The 20,846-nt window shown below is 36.3% G+C and overlaps 1 protein-coding gene across 2 annotated transcripts; it reads right to left on the reverse strand.

Annotated features, from left to right (window-relative positions):
• Positions 1-9,089: 9,089 nt before the first annotated feature.
• On the reverse strand, positions 9,090-20,720 carry LOC128022546 (ran-binding protein 3-like). 2 transcript variants are annotated; one of them, XR_008185945.1, is made up of 18 exons: positions 20,628-20,720; positions 18,718-18,773; positions 18,605-18,641; positions 18,292-18,354; positions 18,121-18,192; positions 17,783-17,848; positions 17,482-17,574; positions 16,917-17,017; positions 16,276-16,380; positions 15,938-16,032; positions 15,759-15,834; positions 15,564-15,651; positions 15,133-15,257; positions 14,938-15,058; positions 13,978-14,120; positions 13,729-13,888; positions 12,342-12,458; positions 9,090-12,245 (listed from the first exon to the last, which is right to left on the reverse strand). XR_008185945.1 is itself a non-coding variant. In XM_052610213.1 (17 exons), the coding sequence occupies exons 1-17, from the start codon at positions 20,704-20,706 to the stop codon at positions 12,415-12,417; spliced, it is 1,524 nt and encodes a 507-aa protein (XP_052466173.1). In that variant the 5' UTR covers positions 20,707-20,720; the 3' UTR covers positions 9,090-12,414. The 2 variants fall into 2 exon arrangements, 1 of the variants encoding a protein (XP_052466173.1); XM_052610213.1 differs by having other exon boundaries at positions 9,090-12,458.
• Between the last annotated feature and the right edge of the window lie 126 nt (positions 20,721-20,846).

Below are 20,846 nucleotides of genomic sequence, written 5' to 3' on the forward strand. Positions count from 1 at the left end.
GAGGGCACTGTCTTCATCCCGGACTTTGTAAGCAACAGTGGGAAATATTTTTCCTTGTTATTTTGAAGAAAGAAAAAAAAATAATGCACTATGGGAATTAAAAGGGCAGACCTTAAGATAGACAATGATGAGCAACATAAAGTATATAGATAGATAGATAGATAGATAGATAGATAGATAGATAGATAGATAGATAGATAGATAGATAGATAGATAGATAGATAGATAGATAGATAGATAGATAGATAGATAGATAGATAGATCCTATCCTAGATACCGATCCTTCTACAGAATTTATTAATCTTAGTTGACGTTAATTTCAACATTTACTAATGCATATTCAAATCAAAAGTTGTGCTTGTTAACATTAGTTAATGCACTGTGAATTAGCACGAACTAAAAATGAATAACTGTATTTTCATTAACTAACAATAACAAATATGAATAAATACAGTAATACATGTATTGTTCATTGTTTAATTAATGAATTAACTAACATTAACTAATGGACTAATGTTACCAAATTTTTTGTATGGTGGCTAAATACCACTTTCACAAAACAAGATATCTTATATTTAATCCTTACTGTGAAGTACTTGCCTTGGATGTGTTTACAATTAACATCACTTACAAAAATCATTAAAACAAGTACAATCACTCCTCACTCTGAGGAACTTCAGCAATAAAAATAAATACATAATTCAATTTAAATAAATTACAAATATTATGAAAATGTTATCAAATTAAAAATATTCTTGAAATACCTATGCAACATAATGTATTTTTGTATATTATTCATACTGTACCTAGTCAAATATCAATAGGCAGTTGTGATTTAACTGCAAAGCCTTCAAGACTTATTTATAGCTTTTCTGTTTTATATCACTTATCTAACCATGAGATTAGATTTATTCCTTCCCTTATGCAGTTCTTGCTGTGTGCTAAAAGAGTAATACAATGGAGCCTGTAATCTATAATATGAATTAAACAATCCAGGCTTTATTTCCAAACATGAGTTGAAATGGCCTGCATATAGTGATGTTTATGCATATAGCGCCCTCTGCTGTCTATTGAAAGAGTGACGTGTATAATAACAGGTGGCCACAGGCTTGTTTGACTTTGAAATGAGGATCCATGTTCACGAGCTACATCCTGGCGAGCCTCCAGGGTGATCACAATGAGAAAACACTGCTCTGCTTTGAGGAATCGATCATGTAGTTTGGATGGTAAATCACTTTGACCCACGAGTGTTACGTTATCTCCTCAGCCCAAACATCATCCATCACTGCCAGGCCTTTCTGTTTGCTTTGACTCTGTCATTATACAATGTCTGGATCTCACTGGCCATCTGAGTGGGTCACTCAGACTAAACACGTCGTGAGTCATTATTTCCGGTGAACGAGCCCGTCTCGATTACACAAAATCAAGATCTGGTCCTTGGTTTTCTTCTCATGTTGAAGTGATCGCTGATTTGCGCCGTGCATGAGAACGTTTTCAACCGAAACGCTCTCATTATGAGCTCAGATCGTCTGATTGTGTCTCAAGAGGACTTCAGTGTGAATATGATGTAACACTAATTGAAAAACTATTGTTGCTAGTGTGGGACCAGGACCAGCTTATAACCAGCTCATGACAATAAGGTTTACCTTACTACCTCCAAAGGAACTGCATTTTATCTTTCCATAAGATAACATCCATAGTTACACTCAGTCACTTGCATTTATTTTGCACTTTATCAATTCATTTAGATTTAGAAGCTGTTCAAATTCTCTGGTCTATCATTTTGTTAGGAAAACCAGAAGTCCTAGAGCACAGCACTAGCTACACTTACCTGGGCATTGAGATCTCAGCTTTAGTCTAGCTGTAAAAGCCTTGGATGAGAGAGCTCGGAGGGCATTTTATGCCATAAAATCACTTTATCGTGACCACATTTAAATGATATCATGCAATCAATTCCCTCTGGACTTTTGAAGAGGACAGCTGGCTTCAAATTGTCCACAAGTGAAACTTTTGACATGCTCTGTGGTGTTTTACATCCTAAACTTTGCCTCATTATGATCACAGACCTGAAGAAGAAATGCTCAACTTAAACGGTCATAAATCTTGAATGCATGAGAGCACTTAAGTAAAACTCAACAGATCACTTAAGACATTAACAGATCATTGCTGAAATGAAAAAAAAGTGAAACTAAAACAAAAAGGTATTGAAGTTTATTATGATAAATACACATATAATTATTATTATTGCACGTTTCACATTTGGAGTGGCTGTTTTTGAGCACTGACCGATATTCAGTCACAGCTTCGTCCGTGTCTGCTAATATTTAATTGATTAAATGACTCAGTTTAGCATGTGACTCATGCAAGCAGCACAATTCCAAACCGCTTTTGGAACTTTTAGCCAAACGAGAGCCACATCTCATAAAACAGCTGAGAAAAATGGCCAGATTAGAGCTTTATTTAAAGTGTCCCTATCATGCCGTTTCCAATATTGCCTTTAATGCAGTGTGTATTGTAAGAGATTCCCAAAACAACAGTATGAACTGTAAAAATGGCATAATTGGGGCACTTTAAAACAGAGATTTATTAAAATTACAGCTAAACATCCTTTATTTATATGATTCAGTAGAGAACGGTCCACATAATATAAATGTAAAACTAATAAATAAAATGTGAAGACTGAACAGATTCCACCCGTTCCACCTCATGCATGCTAATGGAGAGGGTAATTATCATCATCAGTGTCGGTGATTCATCCAGGGAATATTTTCTGTGGTTGACCACATTTGTTTTGAAAGGGAACCGTGAGGAAACCCACAATCAGTGCTGAGAGATACTGCACACGTACTCATTAAACTCGGCGAGTATGATTGTCAATGTATACAAACGTACGTTTCAGCGATCTGTCATAACCATTTGGACAAAAGCAAAATGTGGCACTGAGGCTTCAACCACCTTGTGTCTGGAAGAAGAAAAAATAAGGTGCTAAAACTTAACATCACTTCTTTCAAGTCATGTTTTTGTGTCCCAGAAAGAGGGAATATTTTAAAGAGTCATTGAGTTTCTGTAGGTTTTATAAGATAAATAAATAAAAATTTAAGGAACGTTTTAAGACCAATTTAAACATAAACCCTCTTAAAAACTAGACTTCATATCTTTATTTTGTATCTCAGGTAGATGAATCTTGATAAGGACATTTGTGTTTGAAAACAAGACAAAAATACTAAGGAAAACATTAGTTTTTTGCAGTGCATGGAACAAATTTATGCCATGACTTTATGGATTTAAAGCTGCGGTAGGTAACTTTTGACGCTCTAGCGGTTAATAAACAGAACTGCTTGCGTCTTGCGGAAGAACATCGTAGCCGGAACTACTTCTCTCTGTTTATGTCTATGAAGAATCACAAAGGTACTGGGTTACTCCGCCGCGGTACCCCCGAAGCAATCTAAAATAGTCCGAATATAAACACTTATTATAGGTGCACCCTAGTGATTCAGGACAAGCTAAAAACACGGTTTGGAAAATGGATTCATGGTGTACTCGCTTATTATATACATTTTTCTACATTTTGAACACAAACAAAGTTACGGACCGCAGCTCTGATTGGTTGTTTCTTACCGGGAGCGATGTATTTCTGCAAATGGCAATAGGACACTGGGAGGAGCCAGAGGAGCTTGATTTTTTCACAGATTATCTGTCTCCTATTCTACTGTCAGGACATAATGACAGGTTTAACAAATATGTAAAAAAATATATTTTTACAAAAGTTACCTACTGCAGCTTTAAGACTTTCTAATGTATGATCTTTTTAAAGCATTAATTTGTGGAAGGATGGAGATGTTTCAAGACCTGCAGAAACCCTGTTAATATCAGTAACACAGTATGAAATAAAATTACATTTATTTAAAAATTGATTAATTTAAACTCAGCACATGAAAGAGACAGGTTTTTGCAATGTTTTGTATATTTTTGAGAATTGTTTTTTTTACACAACTGGGATGTTTACTGTACTGAAGCCGTTAACAGGAGGCACTTTTATTTCTTCTTAAAGGTTTCTGGGAAAGTGTTCAACGCATTTCATGGCCTCACGCATGCACACCCTTTCTAGGCTGACAGTAGACTTCACAGCCAACCAAAGCTGACACATCACACCCTCACTGTTAAAATAAACTCAAGTGAAGCTCTCCAGAAAGAGTGATGCATTAAAGAGCTGATGAAATCTACAGAAACGCCCCAGTGAAGAAGCACAAAAATGAATTCACATGTCAAACCAAGCAGTTCAGGATAATTCCTCTTTGATTACTTTCTGCTAGGATTGTACATTTCAGTCACTACGTTATTATTGTCAGAAAGACATGGTGTTGATATTTTTTTTTTTTTGCACTAAAGTTTTACTGGGGTCAAGGAGTTTTTAGTGAATGTATGAAGTCAGTTTTCTTCAAGTTCACACTGGTGTCCGATCAGAGTAAACTACATGGTGTAGTTACAAGTTGTCTGAAATGTTATGTTTAAAAATGCAATGATGCATTAAATATGAACCAATCTCCATACAGTTCTAGAACAAAACATTGGAATAAGCCAGGTTAAAAAATATTGTTTCATTTTGTCGATATATTAGAGTCAGATGTTTTTTATCACACCATGAATCTGAAAATAATGATTTATATAACGGCCAGGAAAAGAAATGTTGTTTAAGATCAGGCAAATTAACAATGAACAAATACCTCAGTAAAAATCATCAGAATACTTGAATAAATGTGGCGATTTCGGACTCTTTTTAAGCGAAAGGACTTTAAAGACATATTGTAATTGAAATCTACAGGTGCAAATAGACAAAAGTGCTTAAAAAAGAAACACTTCTGTTGGATGATTCCTTATATACAGGTCCGTCTCAAAAAGGACCTGTTTATAGCATTCATGAGCTGTATGCCAAAATCATCCGTTTTAAAACAATAAAAGACCTGGAATATTTCAGTTGGTGTGCAATGAATCTATATGAAAGTTTAATTTTTATCATTACATTATGGAAAATAATGAACTTTTATCACAATATGCAAATATTTTGAGAAGGACCTGTACTAGTCTGGACAAATGCTTTATGAAAAGCCAGAAAGCCCAACAGCTCAAAACTGAAAACTTGTTTAATTACTATTATTTTAACTGATCTTTTGTTTAAGTTCCTCATTTAGAGAATCTAATTTATAGTAATCAAGGGTTAAACAACAGATGTTTAAAATGAAGAGATGTTACCTTGAAAGGAAGGCTCAAAGCTAAGGATTTTTTCTACTCGCCAGTGGATCGAATAGATATCTTCTCCGCGCGGGACAGGCAAGAAGGGCAATATTGTGAGATGCCTCACTTCATGTTATCAGAGGACCGGGGTGACATTAGTAAACTAACGTTCTTTCCAACATTCGTTCAGTATCTCACTATGGGATAAAGACCATTCACGCATTGCTGGTATGCTGATGAAGCAGAATAAAGATGACTATGATCTGGATTATACCTCTTCGACCCAACTCAAGTGGTTAAAGCAAATCAGTAAAAAAACACAGTATTCGGTATACCGCTGTGTTCACTGTCATAAAAACGGGCTGATGACTTCCTTGTTCTATGAAGTCCCTCCTTCAGAAATACATAACGAGTTCTGATTGGGCCAGCGGTTCCTGTGTTGTGATTCGACAGCAGCTGAGCGCACGCTGCCCTCCTAGAAACGTAGTTTTGAGAAGCAAGTGGGCAGGATTTGTTTTGAAAACCTGGCGATCCTGATCTGAACGCACGTGTTGGAGATGTACTTCTAATCACAGGAGCGTTTTTACTGACGAGATGCTCATGAAAATCACATTTGTTTTTTTGCACAGCCCTAACATCTAGTTAACAAAACTAAACAGCGTTGCCCTTTGTGTAGTAAGTTACAGAAACTGTTAAAAACTGTTATAAACTGCACTCCTCTGACAGGTAGATCATCTCCTGTGACAAGGTCAGGCAGCTCTTTGTCTGGTTTATTTGAAACCTAGTCTCTTCAGATGATTCACCAGTGTATTTCAATCGAGCACTGCTTCTTGCGGAGACAGCATGCACACGAACAGATCATCTCTAGATAATACAAGACTCTGACTCTGTATTCCTTAATGGAGTCAGAGCTACCCCCTTATTATTATTTGGTGCTCATGTCCGTAATTTGGGTGTGGTTTTTGATGCTCAGTTGACTTCAAAAACATAACTAAAATTGTTGTTTTTTTCCCATCTCCATAACATTGCTCGCATTAGACCCGTTCTTTCTAGGCCTGATGCTGAAAGGCTTATTCATGTCTTCACATCACTGCTCGATTATTGCAATTCTCTCTTTGGGGGTTTACCTGCAAGTTCTGTTAAGAGACTACAATATATTCAAAACTCAGCTGCCCAGGTTTTGACTTGTACATCCTCACGCCATCACATTATCCCAGTGCTCCAGGAACTACACTGGCTCCCGGTTCAATCATGCATTGATTTTAAAACTCTGATTTTAACATATAAAGCAGTGCATGGGCTGGCTCCAGATTACATCTGTGACTTGGTAACTCTTTCCACACCTTCTCACTCTCTCCGTTCTGCTGGTTGTTTTTCCTTGTATCAGCCTCGTTGTAAATTAAAAACCATGGGGGGGAGGGCTTTTTCCTATAATGCGCCTAAATTATGGAATGCATTACCTTCACTATATTGATTTAAAAAACTTCTGAAGACATACCTTTTTACTGAAGCTTTTAATTAATGACTATTACTATGGTTTTATTTTTGATATTGTAATTGTGGTTGACTTATTTTGTTTGTACATGTTGTAGCTCTTTGAGTATTAAGAAAAGAGCATTACAAATAAAATGTATTATTATTATTATTATAGTGGCTGACTAGTAGATTTTTTTTGGTTAATAGGTTACTTAAGTTGGGGTGCGGTTCAACTCTTCAACCTGGATGCATAAAACTGACTATTAGAGCCAATAACAATGTCACAACCTCAAAAAAAAAAAAAACTTAAATAAATAAAAAACACTTGGTCAGGCACAAGATGTAGGTTTAACAAAATGCATAATGTAAGATCCGGGACGAGAGTAACAAACTCAGATGCACAGAGGATAAAGCAAAACAAAACACCTTGTTACAAACTTGTTTAAACATCCTGGGTATTGAAACAAATACACCATTTTAATCAAAACATATACAATTTACTTGTTCACATTGTTTCCTGTGCCGTAAACAAAACTTGGTTCTCGCGAGATTACATGTTTCTCCCCAGAGCTTACTTTCGCGAGACTACAGTCTTCTCCCTGGATCTGGGCCATTCGTTATAGCCAGGGGGCAAGGAACTCGACCGGAAGTTGAAGTCGGCCGGGTGCCGCCATCTTGTAGCAGAACTTCACTTGCGTTAGCATTCCCATTGACTCCCATTCATTTTGGCGTCATTTTGACAGCGAACAACTTTACATCTGAGGCGTTTAAAGACTCCGTTTGTCCATTATTTATTTCTAAAGATACACGACAATGTATAAAGGGCTCCATTACCTTCTATTTTACATTATGGCCCCGTAGAAACAGTTTTTGTAAAAAATAGGCTAACGATTGTGTCATAACCACTTGACTCTTTGTCGCATTACCGTACAGACAGGAGGAGAAGCTCGCAGGCAATTAACTTATATGGCGTCCTGGCGTTACATTTTAAAATACTATACAAAATAATTAATCCGAATACTTACTCCTGCTCACTCACGACAAAGAAATCCCGCTCAAGCTCGCCGTCTCTGCAAGATTAACGATGGCAGTTTGCACGCACAGCCACTTAGAAGATTTACATCGGTCAGACAGGTTGCTGACGTCGTCAAGCTACGTTTGAGTCTGCGCGTCAGAAACGGAAGTGCTAAAAAACGCTAAAAATGGGCTTCACTTGTCTCAATTGAGTTTCAATGGGGTCGCTGTGTCCATTTCTTTTACTGTCTATGGTTACACCTACGTAATGTGCTCAGCATGCTTTTTGTGAATGCACCTGCTTGAGCGACCAGAAGCTGGACATTACAGTTTATAAAGTTTTAAGAATCAACATTGTTGTTAAACTAACGCATTGTTTCACTTCAGAAGGCCTTTCTTAACACCCCGGAACCATGCGGAATAGTTTCATGATGGATGGATACTTTTCTTTCGGATTCAGAAACAGGGGCTCCATTCACTGCAATTATACAGATTGAATCATACAGGACAAAGTCTAATATAAATCCTAATGTGTTCGTCTTAAAGAGGAATGTCAGACACGCCTAGGAGGATGCCTTGGGGGTGAGTAAATCTTTGGCTAATTAGCATTTTTGGGTGAAGTATTCCTTTAAGCTCATTGTTTGTGGATAAACTCATCAGAATAAACACCTGCCAGCTCCCACCACACTGAGCATGGGCTGTAATAGTCGAAACGTCTTCCTATTGTTTATGATGACATAACTACGCAAAGTCCAATGAGGTGAAGTTGACGTTACCTGCGAAATCCAACTGGACAACTTTAATATCCATGTTTGAGTCATTTTACATGGTACATTTAATGTCCGCATTTAACAATTATATTTTTCTAACAATTATTTTTGTATGTTTAATTGTTTGGCTTCTCTCTATTGTCAGGTTTTTGCTTTGTTCTAAAAGTGTTGCATATGTTGCATTATTTTCTGTCCTACAATCAATCAATAAATATATTTGAGTTTTTACGTTTGTTTTAGAAAATATTTTTGTAGATTGTATTATTATTATTAAATATTTTGTCCTCAAAAGGCTGAAGTTGTCAGCCAAGTAACTCTGTCAAGCCAATTATTGGGCAACAGTTTTCATGACCCTACTGTTTGACTATGTCCTGATGATAATAAACTGTTTGCCACTGAATTATATTTTTTTCTGTGTCAGAGATGGTGTGTGGAACAATTAACAATGTGCCCAGACAACTCTTACCTTTTTTTCAAATCTTAAATACCTAGAATGCTCTAAAAGGATATAAGGAGGAGCATTCTAGGTATTAAAAACAGATGCAGTTTAGAACAAAATATTGACATTAGAGGAATAATCTGACAGAGTGTAGAGAGTGCAGACAAAGGAAGAGGAGACTTTATCAAACAACAGTCAAAGGCAGTACAGGTTTCCGAGTGGCATAATAAATTACATAATTCATATGTAAAATCAGCAGATGTGAATAGGTGGAAGAGTAAAATGGTTTGAATCATTTTAAATGCAAACATGAATGTAATATTCTTTTACTGAGAAAAGAAAATGATGCTGGATGGATAATGAATGAAAAAACAAAAGAGGGAGGAAAACGGCATTTTTTTTTTTTTTTTTTGCATTTTACAGGGTTTTATAACTTGTCACAAGGTTAACAGAAAACAGAAATGTCTCTAACAGACCAAACATATATCCACATTTGACGTTTCAAAATCATAGGTAACAAAAAGACATACTTATCGCAGTGAAATCAACAGTCCAATAGCAGCCTAGCCCTTCTAAACGATCTCTAAACGCTCCCACCAGAGCAAAATTGTGTATTTAAACCACAAGACCAGTGCAGTTGAGCTGTTCTGGAACAGAAATAGCACCGGCGTGTTCACAGTCTATCTGAGGTCTACACAGTCAACCCCACCGAAAAAAGAAAAATATGTCTTCTAGTACATCTGCTGCAACACACGAAATGTAAACATTTACAGACATTTACAGCAATCAACCCGCAGCAAGCAAACATGGGTTTTGTAAATCTTTAGCCCTGCCAGTCCTTTCGTATTGATGAGAAACATCAAACTGAATGGAAAAACACATTAATTCTGCAGCAGAACAACAGAACGCAATATTAGAAGGAAAGCAGGTTCAACACAAATACGAACACACAACACAACAATTAAGTGCTATAGTCGGTATAAACACTAAAACCTCTGCAAACAGGACAAAAAAAGTATTTTTTTTTAGCTTTTAAACTTGCTAAATTTGTAACAAATGCTTGTTTAATAACATATCTACATATCACTTGTTTAATTTTTATCAATACTGTAGTTCAAGACTATACTATTATAAAATTACTAAATGTAACCTGTTCTGGTGTGAACAAATATAGGTGAAAAACAGACTGAAGGATGATCATTTCATCACTTTCTTCATAGTCTTTCCACACGGTCAGATGCTTCACATCCTGCTCTTCAACTGTCCTGAAGATTGTGTGTGAAGAGCAGGACGGAGCAATGCATCATCTGCTTCCTGTGCACATGTGGTCAGAAACAGACAATGCACCTAACATTGTTTTCTATGTTCACATTCTGAGCGTATGCTACAACTGAGTACCTATCGCTGGCAGTCTATTGAAGATATTCAGCAGCAGAGTGGGAAAAGCCCTCCTTTAACTACATTGTGTGAGAGTCACAGCTTTCTGTGTGTTGTTAGGCAGTAATGTGCCTCATGAGTGACGTCTGACCCACACTAGCTGACAAACTGCCTTTACAATTTAAGATGAAGCAGGTTTTGCTTCTTCTTCTTCAAAAAAAAAAAAACACTTTACAGCAGGGCAAATTACACAAAAAATACCTTGGTTGCATTTCATCACAAAATCAACAGGAAAAAAATTATTGCAATATAACTGACTACTTTATTCAGTTACATTAAATATATGATTCAATTATATTACAATAATTTGAAATTACATTAAAATCATTTGTAATGATCCAAACTGCCCTCTATAACTTAAGATGTAGGTTAATAAGCAGGTTTTGCTTATTAAAAACTCTTTTAACTGTATAAAACGGTCAAATAATTGAATATATTTAAGAATTGTATACCTTTTATAATATGAAATAATATAACTGCATGTCAATAAGAAACAAATTCATCATCAAAACATTTTAACTTTAAACTGACCCAAATATGATTTCCTAATCCATAATAATGCTTCCTCCAGTGAAACTCCTCCCTCTTCAAAATCCACAGATATATTTGTTTAGAACTGTTCTCACTTGTAAATCATCTGTGCATATTTCTCTCCTGATTCAGACACATAAGACTTTCTCACTGAAGAAAGCTCTATTATGGATAATAGGTTAAAAATGACTTAATGGAGGATTTGTTTCTTTTTACGTCACACAATATTAATTGATGGACTAATCGTCTGGATTATAGTGATTTCTTTTATCAGCTGTTTAAACTCTCATATTGACGGCACCCATTCACTGCAGAGAATTTGTCTTCGAAACAAATTCATATAAATGAAAATGTTTGGTTGGAGTATTTCTTTACTGATCCTATTTTAGTGTGAAATGCAACCCTGACAGATTCTGTGAGATTTCCCCAATAGTCCAGTTCTGTAGCTCCACAATCACATTTAAAATATGCTGCCCAACTTTCTTTTAGTTATTCACTAACCTATGACAAAAACTCCTCAATAAACAAATATTTAGGTGAGAAAAATAACATTTAGTATTACTGTAGTAACAATACAGAACCCATATTATGATAATGTCATTAACAAGAAATTTTGCTATAAAACTCTCCATCCTAAACTATACAATAATATCTTGATTTACAGGACATATTCATAAAAATATACTGTGTGAAAAGGTACTATTGCATTGAAACAGGAGAATAATTTACACTAAGTATTTGTACAATGGTTCCTTCTGTTTGAGGTTAACCTAACCGCAATGATAAGTAAAAGCTAAAACATTTCACCCCGAAATAAAAACTCTGTCAGCGTTTATGCATCCAAACCCATATTCTGTTGCTTTGACAGAATCCTCAAAAATATGTCCTATTTTCATCTTTGAAACAACAAGAGTCACAACTGAATTTTCATTTATAGGTGAATTTTCCTTTAAATAAAGAGACTAAACTAATTTGATATAACATGAATAATAAATGAGGTCCACTTAAAGCTGCATTGTGAAACGTCTGATTCGGAAATGTTTATAAGATATCAGACATGAACGGTCAGCGCTCTTTTAATACTGTACTGATCTCCAGCACTTTATGAGGAAACTAAATGCCACATGACTCAAGATCTAAAGAGAGGAAGTGAGGGATCATGCGGCTGAAACGGAGCAGATCCGTGATGGAAGATGAGATGGGACACACGAACATCTGTGTTTGGTTTCTCAGCAGGAAATGGAGTAATTATGTTCACATTTAGAATGGAAAAGCAGTTTACTAAAACACTAAGAGCCTCTCTTTTTCATCAATATGATGACATTAAGAGTGTTATGTGTCCAGTCCTGAAGATGAGATTTTTTGCTGTTAAAATGCAATAAATAAAACCAGCTGAACACAAGACTACAGTACACCTGAAGGATTTTGGAGAAAAAAACCACCTGCATAGTATTTGAGCGGATCAAAGGGCTGCAGTGAGGCATTGTGGGATAGAAATCAGCAGCAGGCTCATCACTATGTGTCCCCTGTGGATGGACACACACCTGCCTCCAGATTACCTGAAAAAAATAAATAAATAAATATAATTAGACAAAGCTGACCAATTAGCAAAGCACAGATAAAAACAAACCCAAAAAACAGATGAATACAAAAAATTGGTGTTGGAAACAAGGGGGAAAAAACAATATTAACTGCAAAAGTAACTATATAGACATATATATACTTGGGACAGCCAAATAAATATCACTTATAATAAGGCATAACTTTTAAAAGGGAGAAATTAAATATTGACTAAAAAATCTAGTTTAAAAAACATGTGCCTCGTTCTTGGAATGTATTCTTTGAATTCATGAGATTTTGAAAAAATTTATATCATATTTATTATTGTTGTTGTTTTTAATTTTATCAATAATTAATACTAATAAAAAACTGAGAGACAATAATAAAAGATTTTTAATAGAATATTTTTTTATTATTTTATTGAGCCTTTTTTCCCTTTGATTAAGATATCAACATTTCTTGGATGTTTTTGACTGTATGCAGCCAAGCAAAAAATTTTATTCAGAAATATGCATTATTAAAGAGATGTATTCAAGTCATGGTATGATTTGTATTTTTAAAGCATGGTTGAATAAATAACGAATGTGGACAATAAATATTATAAATATAAATCTTTCAATAAATATTATTCTTTTAATAAATACAGGATTTCCAAAAAAGAAAAAAATAATAACACACACCAAAAGTCACATAAACAGCCACTCAGAACTGCTGCTTCTGTCTATTTTTCTTTAAAAGAATTGTTGTAATAGTCATTAAGTCAGGTGATTAAAGCTGCCTTAAAACTGGTCATGTATGTAAGTATTTGTTAAAGGTGTCACGTGTCTCTGAAATGCAGTTTTTCAGAACTGTTCTGGAGCAGCCCAGCACTGTCTCCCTCATCTAACACACAACTCGTCAGTTCATGACTTTAAATGCGTATCAGATCTGCGTCATGTTCAAAAGCAGCAGCTCTTAAATTCATAGCAGCCAAAAAACCTAATAACCCAGCTGCTGTGATCTGTGTTAATCAAAGAGCAATAGGAAGAAGGGGAAAATCAATAACTTTTATAGCTTTAAGGATTTATCGATTTAAATTTTCTTCCTTTCTGGACGGCACAGGTAGCCAAATATAACCTTTATTATAATGGATCTACTAAATGTTAAAACTGATAGCTCTCAATTATACTGCAATGTTGAATGGCTATCAATGGTTAAAAAAATATTTCATAGAGACCTCAGTAGTACTGGTAACAGTGAGTTCCTTTCCTCCTTGGTATGAAAGATTACCTGGAGCGGGCGTAGCCGATGTGGGGGGCGTGCGGGACTCGTCGTCATCACTGAAGCGGACGGCTTGACGGACGTCAGACTCCTGGCCGCTGGTGCTCCGCAGTGCCAGGACACGATGGTGCAGGGCTGCAAACAGCTGCGCAGCGTCCTTCGAGCTGGACTGAGAGATGAGACGAGACCGCATGAGACCAACAACACAACACTCACTGTTCACAATCTCTGAAGACTCATCATTCAGTGCAATCTTACAGATATGAGGAAGACTTTGACGTCCTGCTCCTCTGTGTCCATGGCGGTTACTCTGAGACTCTTCTCACTGGCTTTATCCACTTGCATCTGAGGCCAAAGCTTAGTGTTGAGGATCACCCGAAGGCTTCCCTGAGTCCGCATGACTGAAACCACAAACACACACCGGGATCAGCTCTCAGTAAACTAAACCACTGCAGATTCTTCTTACTAATCGAATTACACCCTGTGCTCTTTTGCAAATGTGTGAATGAAATTTTTCTGCTAAATAAAAGTAAATTTTGAGACTACCAGCATCAGCCACTAACTTCAGCAGCCAAGACAGAAGTATTAGCACCCCCTTGAGTCAGTTACAAAAACTGAAGACTGCATTGACAGTAATGAAAATGCACTGTTTTTTAATGAATGTTTTTATAAAAACAAGCATTAATTTTGAATAAAACAAGCATCCAGTACACTTCAGTTATTGTGCATCTCATTAGCTCACTTAAAATAGTTTTGAATTAATAGTTCATCCATTAACAAAAAAAAGTAAAAAATTAAATTTTTATTCTGCAAGAATTACTGAACTGATCGATGTTACAATTGATATCTATTTCAAATAATCCACAAAAATATTAAGCAGAACAACCGTTTTTAAAACTGACATTAACGTTAAATCAGTATATCAGAATGACATCATGTGACACTGGATGATGCTGAAAATTCAGCTTTGCATCACAGGAATAAATTACATTTTAAGATGCATTTAAGTTGAAAACAGTTATAATAAACTTTAATAATATTCCAAAATATTACTGTTTTTATTTTTGATCAAATAAATGTTTTTCTCAGTAATATTAAAAAATATGTATGACCCAAAAACTGTTGTATGGTAGTGTATCTCATATGGTCTGAGAAGCCTTATATTAATATGAAAGCGTGAAGGTTATACGACCAATGCCTTTTATCAGTAGATATTACCCAGTCTGGACTGTAAGGTGCCGTCATCAGCGGATGCGATGTCATTGAGTCGGAGCACTCCACATCCTCTCTCCACCCACGACTGAGACGTCATCTCAAACACAAACAGCTTACACTGCATCTGAGAACACACGGGACAGAGCAGCATCAGCATCTCGCGTGTCTGTACGGGTCAGATGTGTGAGCTGCTCTCACCTGCAGCACGTTGCTCTCCGACTCCTCTCCTGTCCTGACCTCCACCCGCTCTAATAAACACTTCTGCGGTTTGTGTGCTTCGTGTCGTGCCGCCGACTCCTCCAGAGACTCTTTCATGGTGTCACCTACAGCACATGAACTACTTTTAACAATCTGAACATACACTTGAACTATTTAGTGCAGGGGTACAAGAATATAATATTAACAAAAAGCTAGAAAATGTAAACAATGCATGAAACAGGAGTTGTTTATTTGAAAAAAAAAAAAAAACACGTCGGGAAGAAATTGCTTGGTCTCAATGTATATGAATGATGTAATGCCTTGCTGTCATTTCACACAGTATTTTGCTTTCAGTGTGGAGAGAAAAACTATTTATCACTGACAAAGTTCTGCACGTAGTTGTGATTTGTGATTGAATCTAGAACACATACTCTTCTCCACAGTTTGATCTTGTGAGGAGGAAATCTGGCTGAACAGGCCCATCTCTGGCTGAGGGTCTCTGCTGAATTTCGGCTGTGCCTGGAAACATGCAATACGTGAACAAGTCAGGAACTGTCATCTATGATAACTTTACAAAGCCAAATGACAAATATATAAAGGTTTAGGACAATATTGTTTCGTTTTACCAAGACACGATCCGACATGTTCTGCCCAAAGACAAACTTCACGCTGTTGGCATTGCTGATATCAGGTTTTTGTGGACTACAAAACACAATATCGATGGCAAGAAAAGTTACAAGTTTCTGCCTGGGGAGATCTGTGAAAATGTCTTTAAAAACTAGCATTAACATGTCAATTGCAGTACCTGGAAGAGTTGCACTGCAAGAAGTAATTTGTTTCCTCTGAATTTTCAGCCAGAGGACAATCTCCACTCTCAGATAAGACACAGCTATTGGCCACCTGCAGCAAATACAGTTATATTCTCAACAAAACACACAGAAAACAACTGATTCATGAAATGAACTGAAATTTTTGTCTTACTAAAGTTTATATAAGAGATTCTATTAAAACATTTGCCTAAATGCTTCCATACTCACAAGTTAAGGAAAGAATGGGAATCAAATCATCCCTTGATTTTTATATTGACAGACTAATAGGAATGAGACCGTCACACAGAAAACATTGGATGCATATGAATCAAACCTTTGCTCTGTCTTTCATATTTTGCCCAAAAACAAAACTGCCTTCAACTGGGGCACCTTCAGTGTTGTCTTCTGTTTTGTGCTCAAAAGTGCTGTTGTTCTTTACCTTAAAAGAAATAACAAAAATGTCATTTAAGTTTAAAAGCGTGTCCAGACTGCTCATATAACCCGTTCACTTTGCTATATTTACATGTCAGAGCTTCAACTAGAACTACTGGGCCAGCCAAACACAACAAAGACATCCAGAACAAGATGACGGAGTCATTTCTGGAAGCCACAGTCGTGTGAAATAGAACAAGACTTGTCTGGTCTTTGGACCAAAGCCCATGCTGGCCCCGAAAAATATGAAGACACTTAAGCCACACTTCAAGATATATTCATTTCTTTCAGTTATGTAACAAAATAAACAAAGTGGTGTTTAACGAAAAAATACAGCACAAATGCGCTTTTCAAGCAAAATGTTCCAAAAATAAATGTTTGGTATATTTGAAAACAAAAAACAAAAAAAAACACACACAGTATAAAATGAATAAAAAAAGTATTTGGACAAGGGTTATCAAATGATTATACCGGCATTAATCTATTTCCTCCGAAAGGGCACTCAAAAGATTTGAACAGACTGTTAGAACAGTGCATTCTTACCAAAGACAGGTCATTATCCTGTGAGCCAGCAGAGTTACCGTCACATTCTGCTCCTCCATCAGAGAGGTTTTTAGCTCTGTTTGAACTGCTTCTGCTTGTGTCTGTCGGAACAACAGACCGCAGCTGTTAGATGTAGTTCAGCTTCAGCAGATCTGTCCGAGCTGGTGTTCATCAAATACTCACTAATGGTGTAACGGTACACATACCCTCACCAGACACTTTTTTAGGTACACCAGTTCAATTGCTTGGTAACACAAATTCCTAATCAGCCAATCACACGTACAGAATATTTTCAGTACAGGTCTTACGGTTCGGTATGCTTGAGTACTGAACTAACACATCCTAGATTTAACCGTGCAGATCTTAAATTGTAACCAGTTTTATATATCTTAATTTGAATGTGTCAATATCAACTCTTAAATCACTTTCAGCCTATGCTCTTTCAGCTGATGCCTGAATAAAACTCCACTGGACATTATCGCCATTAGCTTTGTGTTATATTATTTTCGATAAGAGACAAAGTATGTTTGTTCGAACAGTAAGTTTTGTGTTCCCTTGTACTCACTGTTCTGAGGGGGGGATCGCGCCGGAGGGGGCTGCAGCACTGGAGGTCTCAGGATGCTGCGCTGGGCTTCTTTGGGTTTGGGGCTGGGGACACCTGAAACGATTCAATCAAATAATGATCCTCTCAACCGGCCAGGCCTGGTGACACATCTCTCAGGACTTTGTCAGGCCCTCTGAGGGCCTCTGGCACAGAAGGTTCAAATGGTGACCGTCTATGTAAATAAACAAACTTATGAAAGCACCACAAGTGCACATTAATCAAGAGACTGTCCAAAACAGCAGATGTTCAAACACTGCCTCACCAGTGCTCGGGGCCTGACCGTGGATAAGAGTCGGGGGCTTCAGGCGAAACCCCACAGTCTTCTCTTCTGGCAATGATAAAACAATGGAGAAAACAACATCAGTTAACATGAAACCAAACTGTGCTTTCTCTTGGTCTTGTGCAGAAATTTGTCTTCATAAACTTGAATGTAATAACTTGCTCCATCTCAGAAACAACTTTAATTTTTCTCAATCTGATAAATTTCCAATGGACAGAATCCAATCGTGTTTCACTCATAAATGTCACGTTACAAACGTCATTTCATATTGACTTACATAAATGTGATTTGGTAGAAATGTGAAGCACATTGAGTCTCACCAGGTTCTGAGTCTGAGTTTCCGGTTGGTGACGGGCAGAAACTGGGTGGCATGAAAACATTATTCTTTGAAACTGTAAAACGGAAAAGAAAGTGTGTCAAGAAACCAGGCTAAACAGAAGAAGCTCGTAATGTGCTGTGAAGATTATGTAATTATTGTCCGGACGGATTACCGGAATGACATCTTCTTCCTCTTTTGGCAGCAGGACTGTAACCGCAGTCTTCTTTATCAGAGTCTGGGCAGAAAAAGATGTCAAGAAAAAGGAAAATTAAAAATAAAATACATTTACATTTTAAAAACACATGCATACATGAATTCTTCACACAGGACTCTTGGCATGCATTTCGAAGACATTTTCTCACAAAGAAAGACAAAAGTATTATTTTCTTACAAAAATAAAACAAAGATTTTTTTGTCTCTGTAATAACATTTCTTTGTTAAATTAATCCTTATTGTCTGTTGACTGCAAAAAGACTGAAGCTCACCCTCTCCATCCTCTGTGCTGGATCCCTCTGCTGACCTCTGAAGACAAAAAAAGAGATTTAAGAGCAGTACTGAATCAGGAGTCATGCGGTGAGAACAGAAGAGCTGGTCTTACCTTTTGGGCTTTATCTTTCTGAAACACAAACACTGGAGGAGCAACATCAGGTTTCTCTGTAAAATAAAAAACTAAATATTGATTTGTTATCTTTAAGTGGAAATTATTTAACTGCTCTCTGTTCTACAACATACTATAACAGCATCTCAAGTACCCTTAGTGGCGAAAATGAATCCAAGACAGCAGATAAAGTGTGAGAAATGTTCATTATAAATGCATTTGATTATATACATTTTATATACAGTATTATTATTTAAAAATAGAATTCACTCAAACTGAAAAGCATCAATAAAAATAGTTTATAATAATTAAAAACTGATTATTTTTTAATCCCCAGAAAACCCTGAACAGTCTCAACTTGTTTTTTTTTTCCTGAGTTCAGGGTTTCATTTCTGATGGTAACAGGCCACCAAATACACAAAAACAGAAGAGAGGGGTGGGATGAACAGTAGTTTATTATAATTTAAAGAGACATGCACCGAAACGAGTCGCTGTGAACGGAGCGGTTTTTTGACAAAGTAAAAATGTTAAATTTACTCACCCACTGAGGAATTTTAACAAAAGTATGAAACAAACATTTCATCAAGACCTTAAAGAATTATACCAACTTGTGGAAAATGAGCATCCGCATGCCATATGGTATTTTAAAGTGTCCTAATATTGTGTTGAAGTCCCCTACAACACGTTTAAATGCATCTAAGGTTAGAAAACATTGTCATTTTTTTTTACAGAATATACATTTGATATAAGAACCATTTTTCAAGGATTTCGAAAAACAATTCAAAGCTGTTCTGAGCTTAAGGTCTGTAAACCGCTCCCTTCCATAAGCCTACTCTGCTCTGATTGGTCAGCTGGTCAAGTCTGTTGTGATTGGTCTTTCTGTATACACATAATGAATGTGTATACATAACATAAATGAAAGGCGCATTATCATAATTCATATTTCTTTGGGGAGGGTTACTTGTAAACACAGATGCTACATAAGGTTACAAAAATAGCATTGATATTACCTAATCAATTCAAGCCTGAGTCCGAGGATGATACCGATGCAGTTGTTCAACAGGAAACTCCATCTCAAGCATGACTTGTTCAGAAAGTTTCTCTGTGATAAGTTTAAACTTTGTATGTGGTACTTTACGTGCTGTGACAGCAGTTTTATTGCATTCATTATTAGAATTTACTTATTTGAGGTGCACATGTTAGAACTGTGTTAGAAATTATGCAAAAACACTAATTAGCAGAAGTGTTTATGGGCAGGTCAGCGAGGATTATGTAAATGTGCTACCTTGTGACCCCTACATGGGTAACAGCCAGAAGAATTAACAATATGACGACTCTTAAGGCAGTTCAGAGTCAACTCTTTCTTTTGAAAGATAATATCTTTATTTATCTTTACTGCAATTTTCTCATTAACAACTTTGCAGACTCTTTACATTGAAGGACAGCTACAGTGCAAACTGCAAAAATATATATATTTTCCGAAAACCCATTAGCACGTTTTTTGTGGAATACTATATTTATTATTCATCTTAACGCCCCAAACCAATCCAGCTTAAAACATGTTAAAAGTGACACCTCCACTCCATAAATAACTACCTACACACGTATGAAAATAGAAAAAAATGTACAAGCCTGTATAAAAACAGAACCAAATTTGTGTGTAAAAGATGAACACACTTCTGTAAGAGAATATAAATAAACACAAGTGTATGTAAACATTAGCTCTGTATCTGACTCAGGCCGGTGCGTTTAAATGCTACGATAATACTGCAGAATTAAATCAAGTGAACGAAGCAAACACTCGGTTTGTCAACCCCAAACAGTCTCACATATCACAAAATGGTTCATTATAGTTAATAAAAGGGAACAAAAAAAGATAAACTGACATTTCATACACAAGCATCTCTTACCCTCATCTGTCACCTCCGCCATCTTACTTCCGCTGTCTACCCATAATCCTCTGCGGTCTGCCGTGACGTCAGAGCGCATACAACTGCGTTGCGTTGGAAATATTTTACTAGAATTACAGAACTAAGTTATATAATTATAAAGCTTACATTTTAAACAACATGAGAATAAATGCGTTAGTTTCTAGTCTGAACGCAGTGCTAAGGATTCGTCTTGTAGTT

This window comes from Carassius gibelio, chromosome A11 (assembly GCF_023724105.1).
Source record: "Carassius gibelio isolate Cgi1373 ecotype wild population from Czech Republic chromosome A11, carGib1.2-hapl.c, whole genome shotgun sequence".
Lineage (NCBI taxonomy): Eukaryota > Metazoa > Chordata > Actinopteri > Cypriniformes > Cyprinidae > Carassius > Carassius gibelio.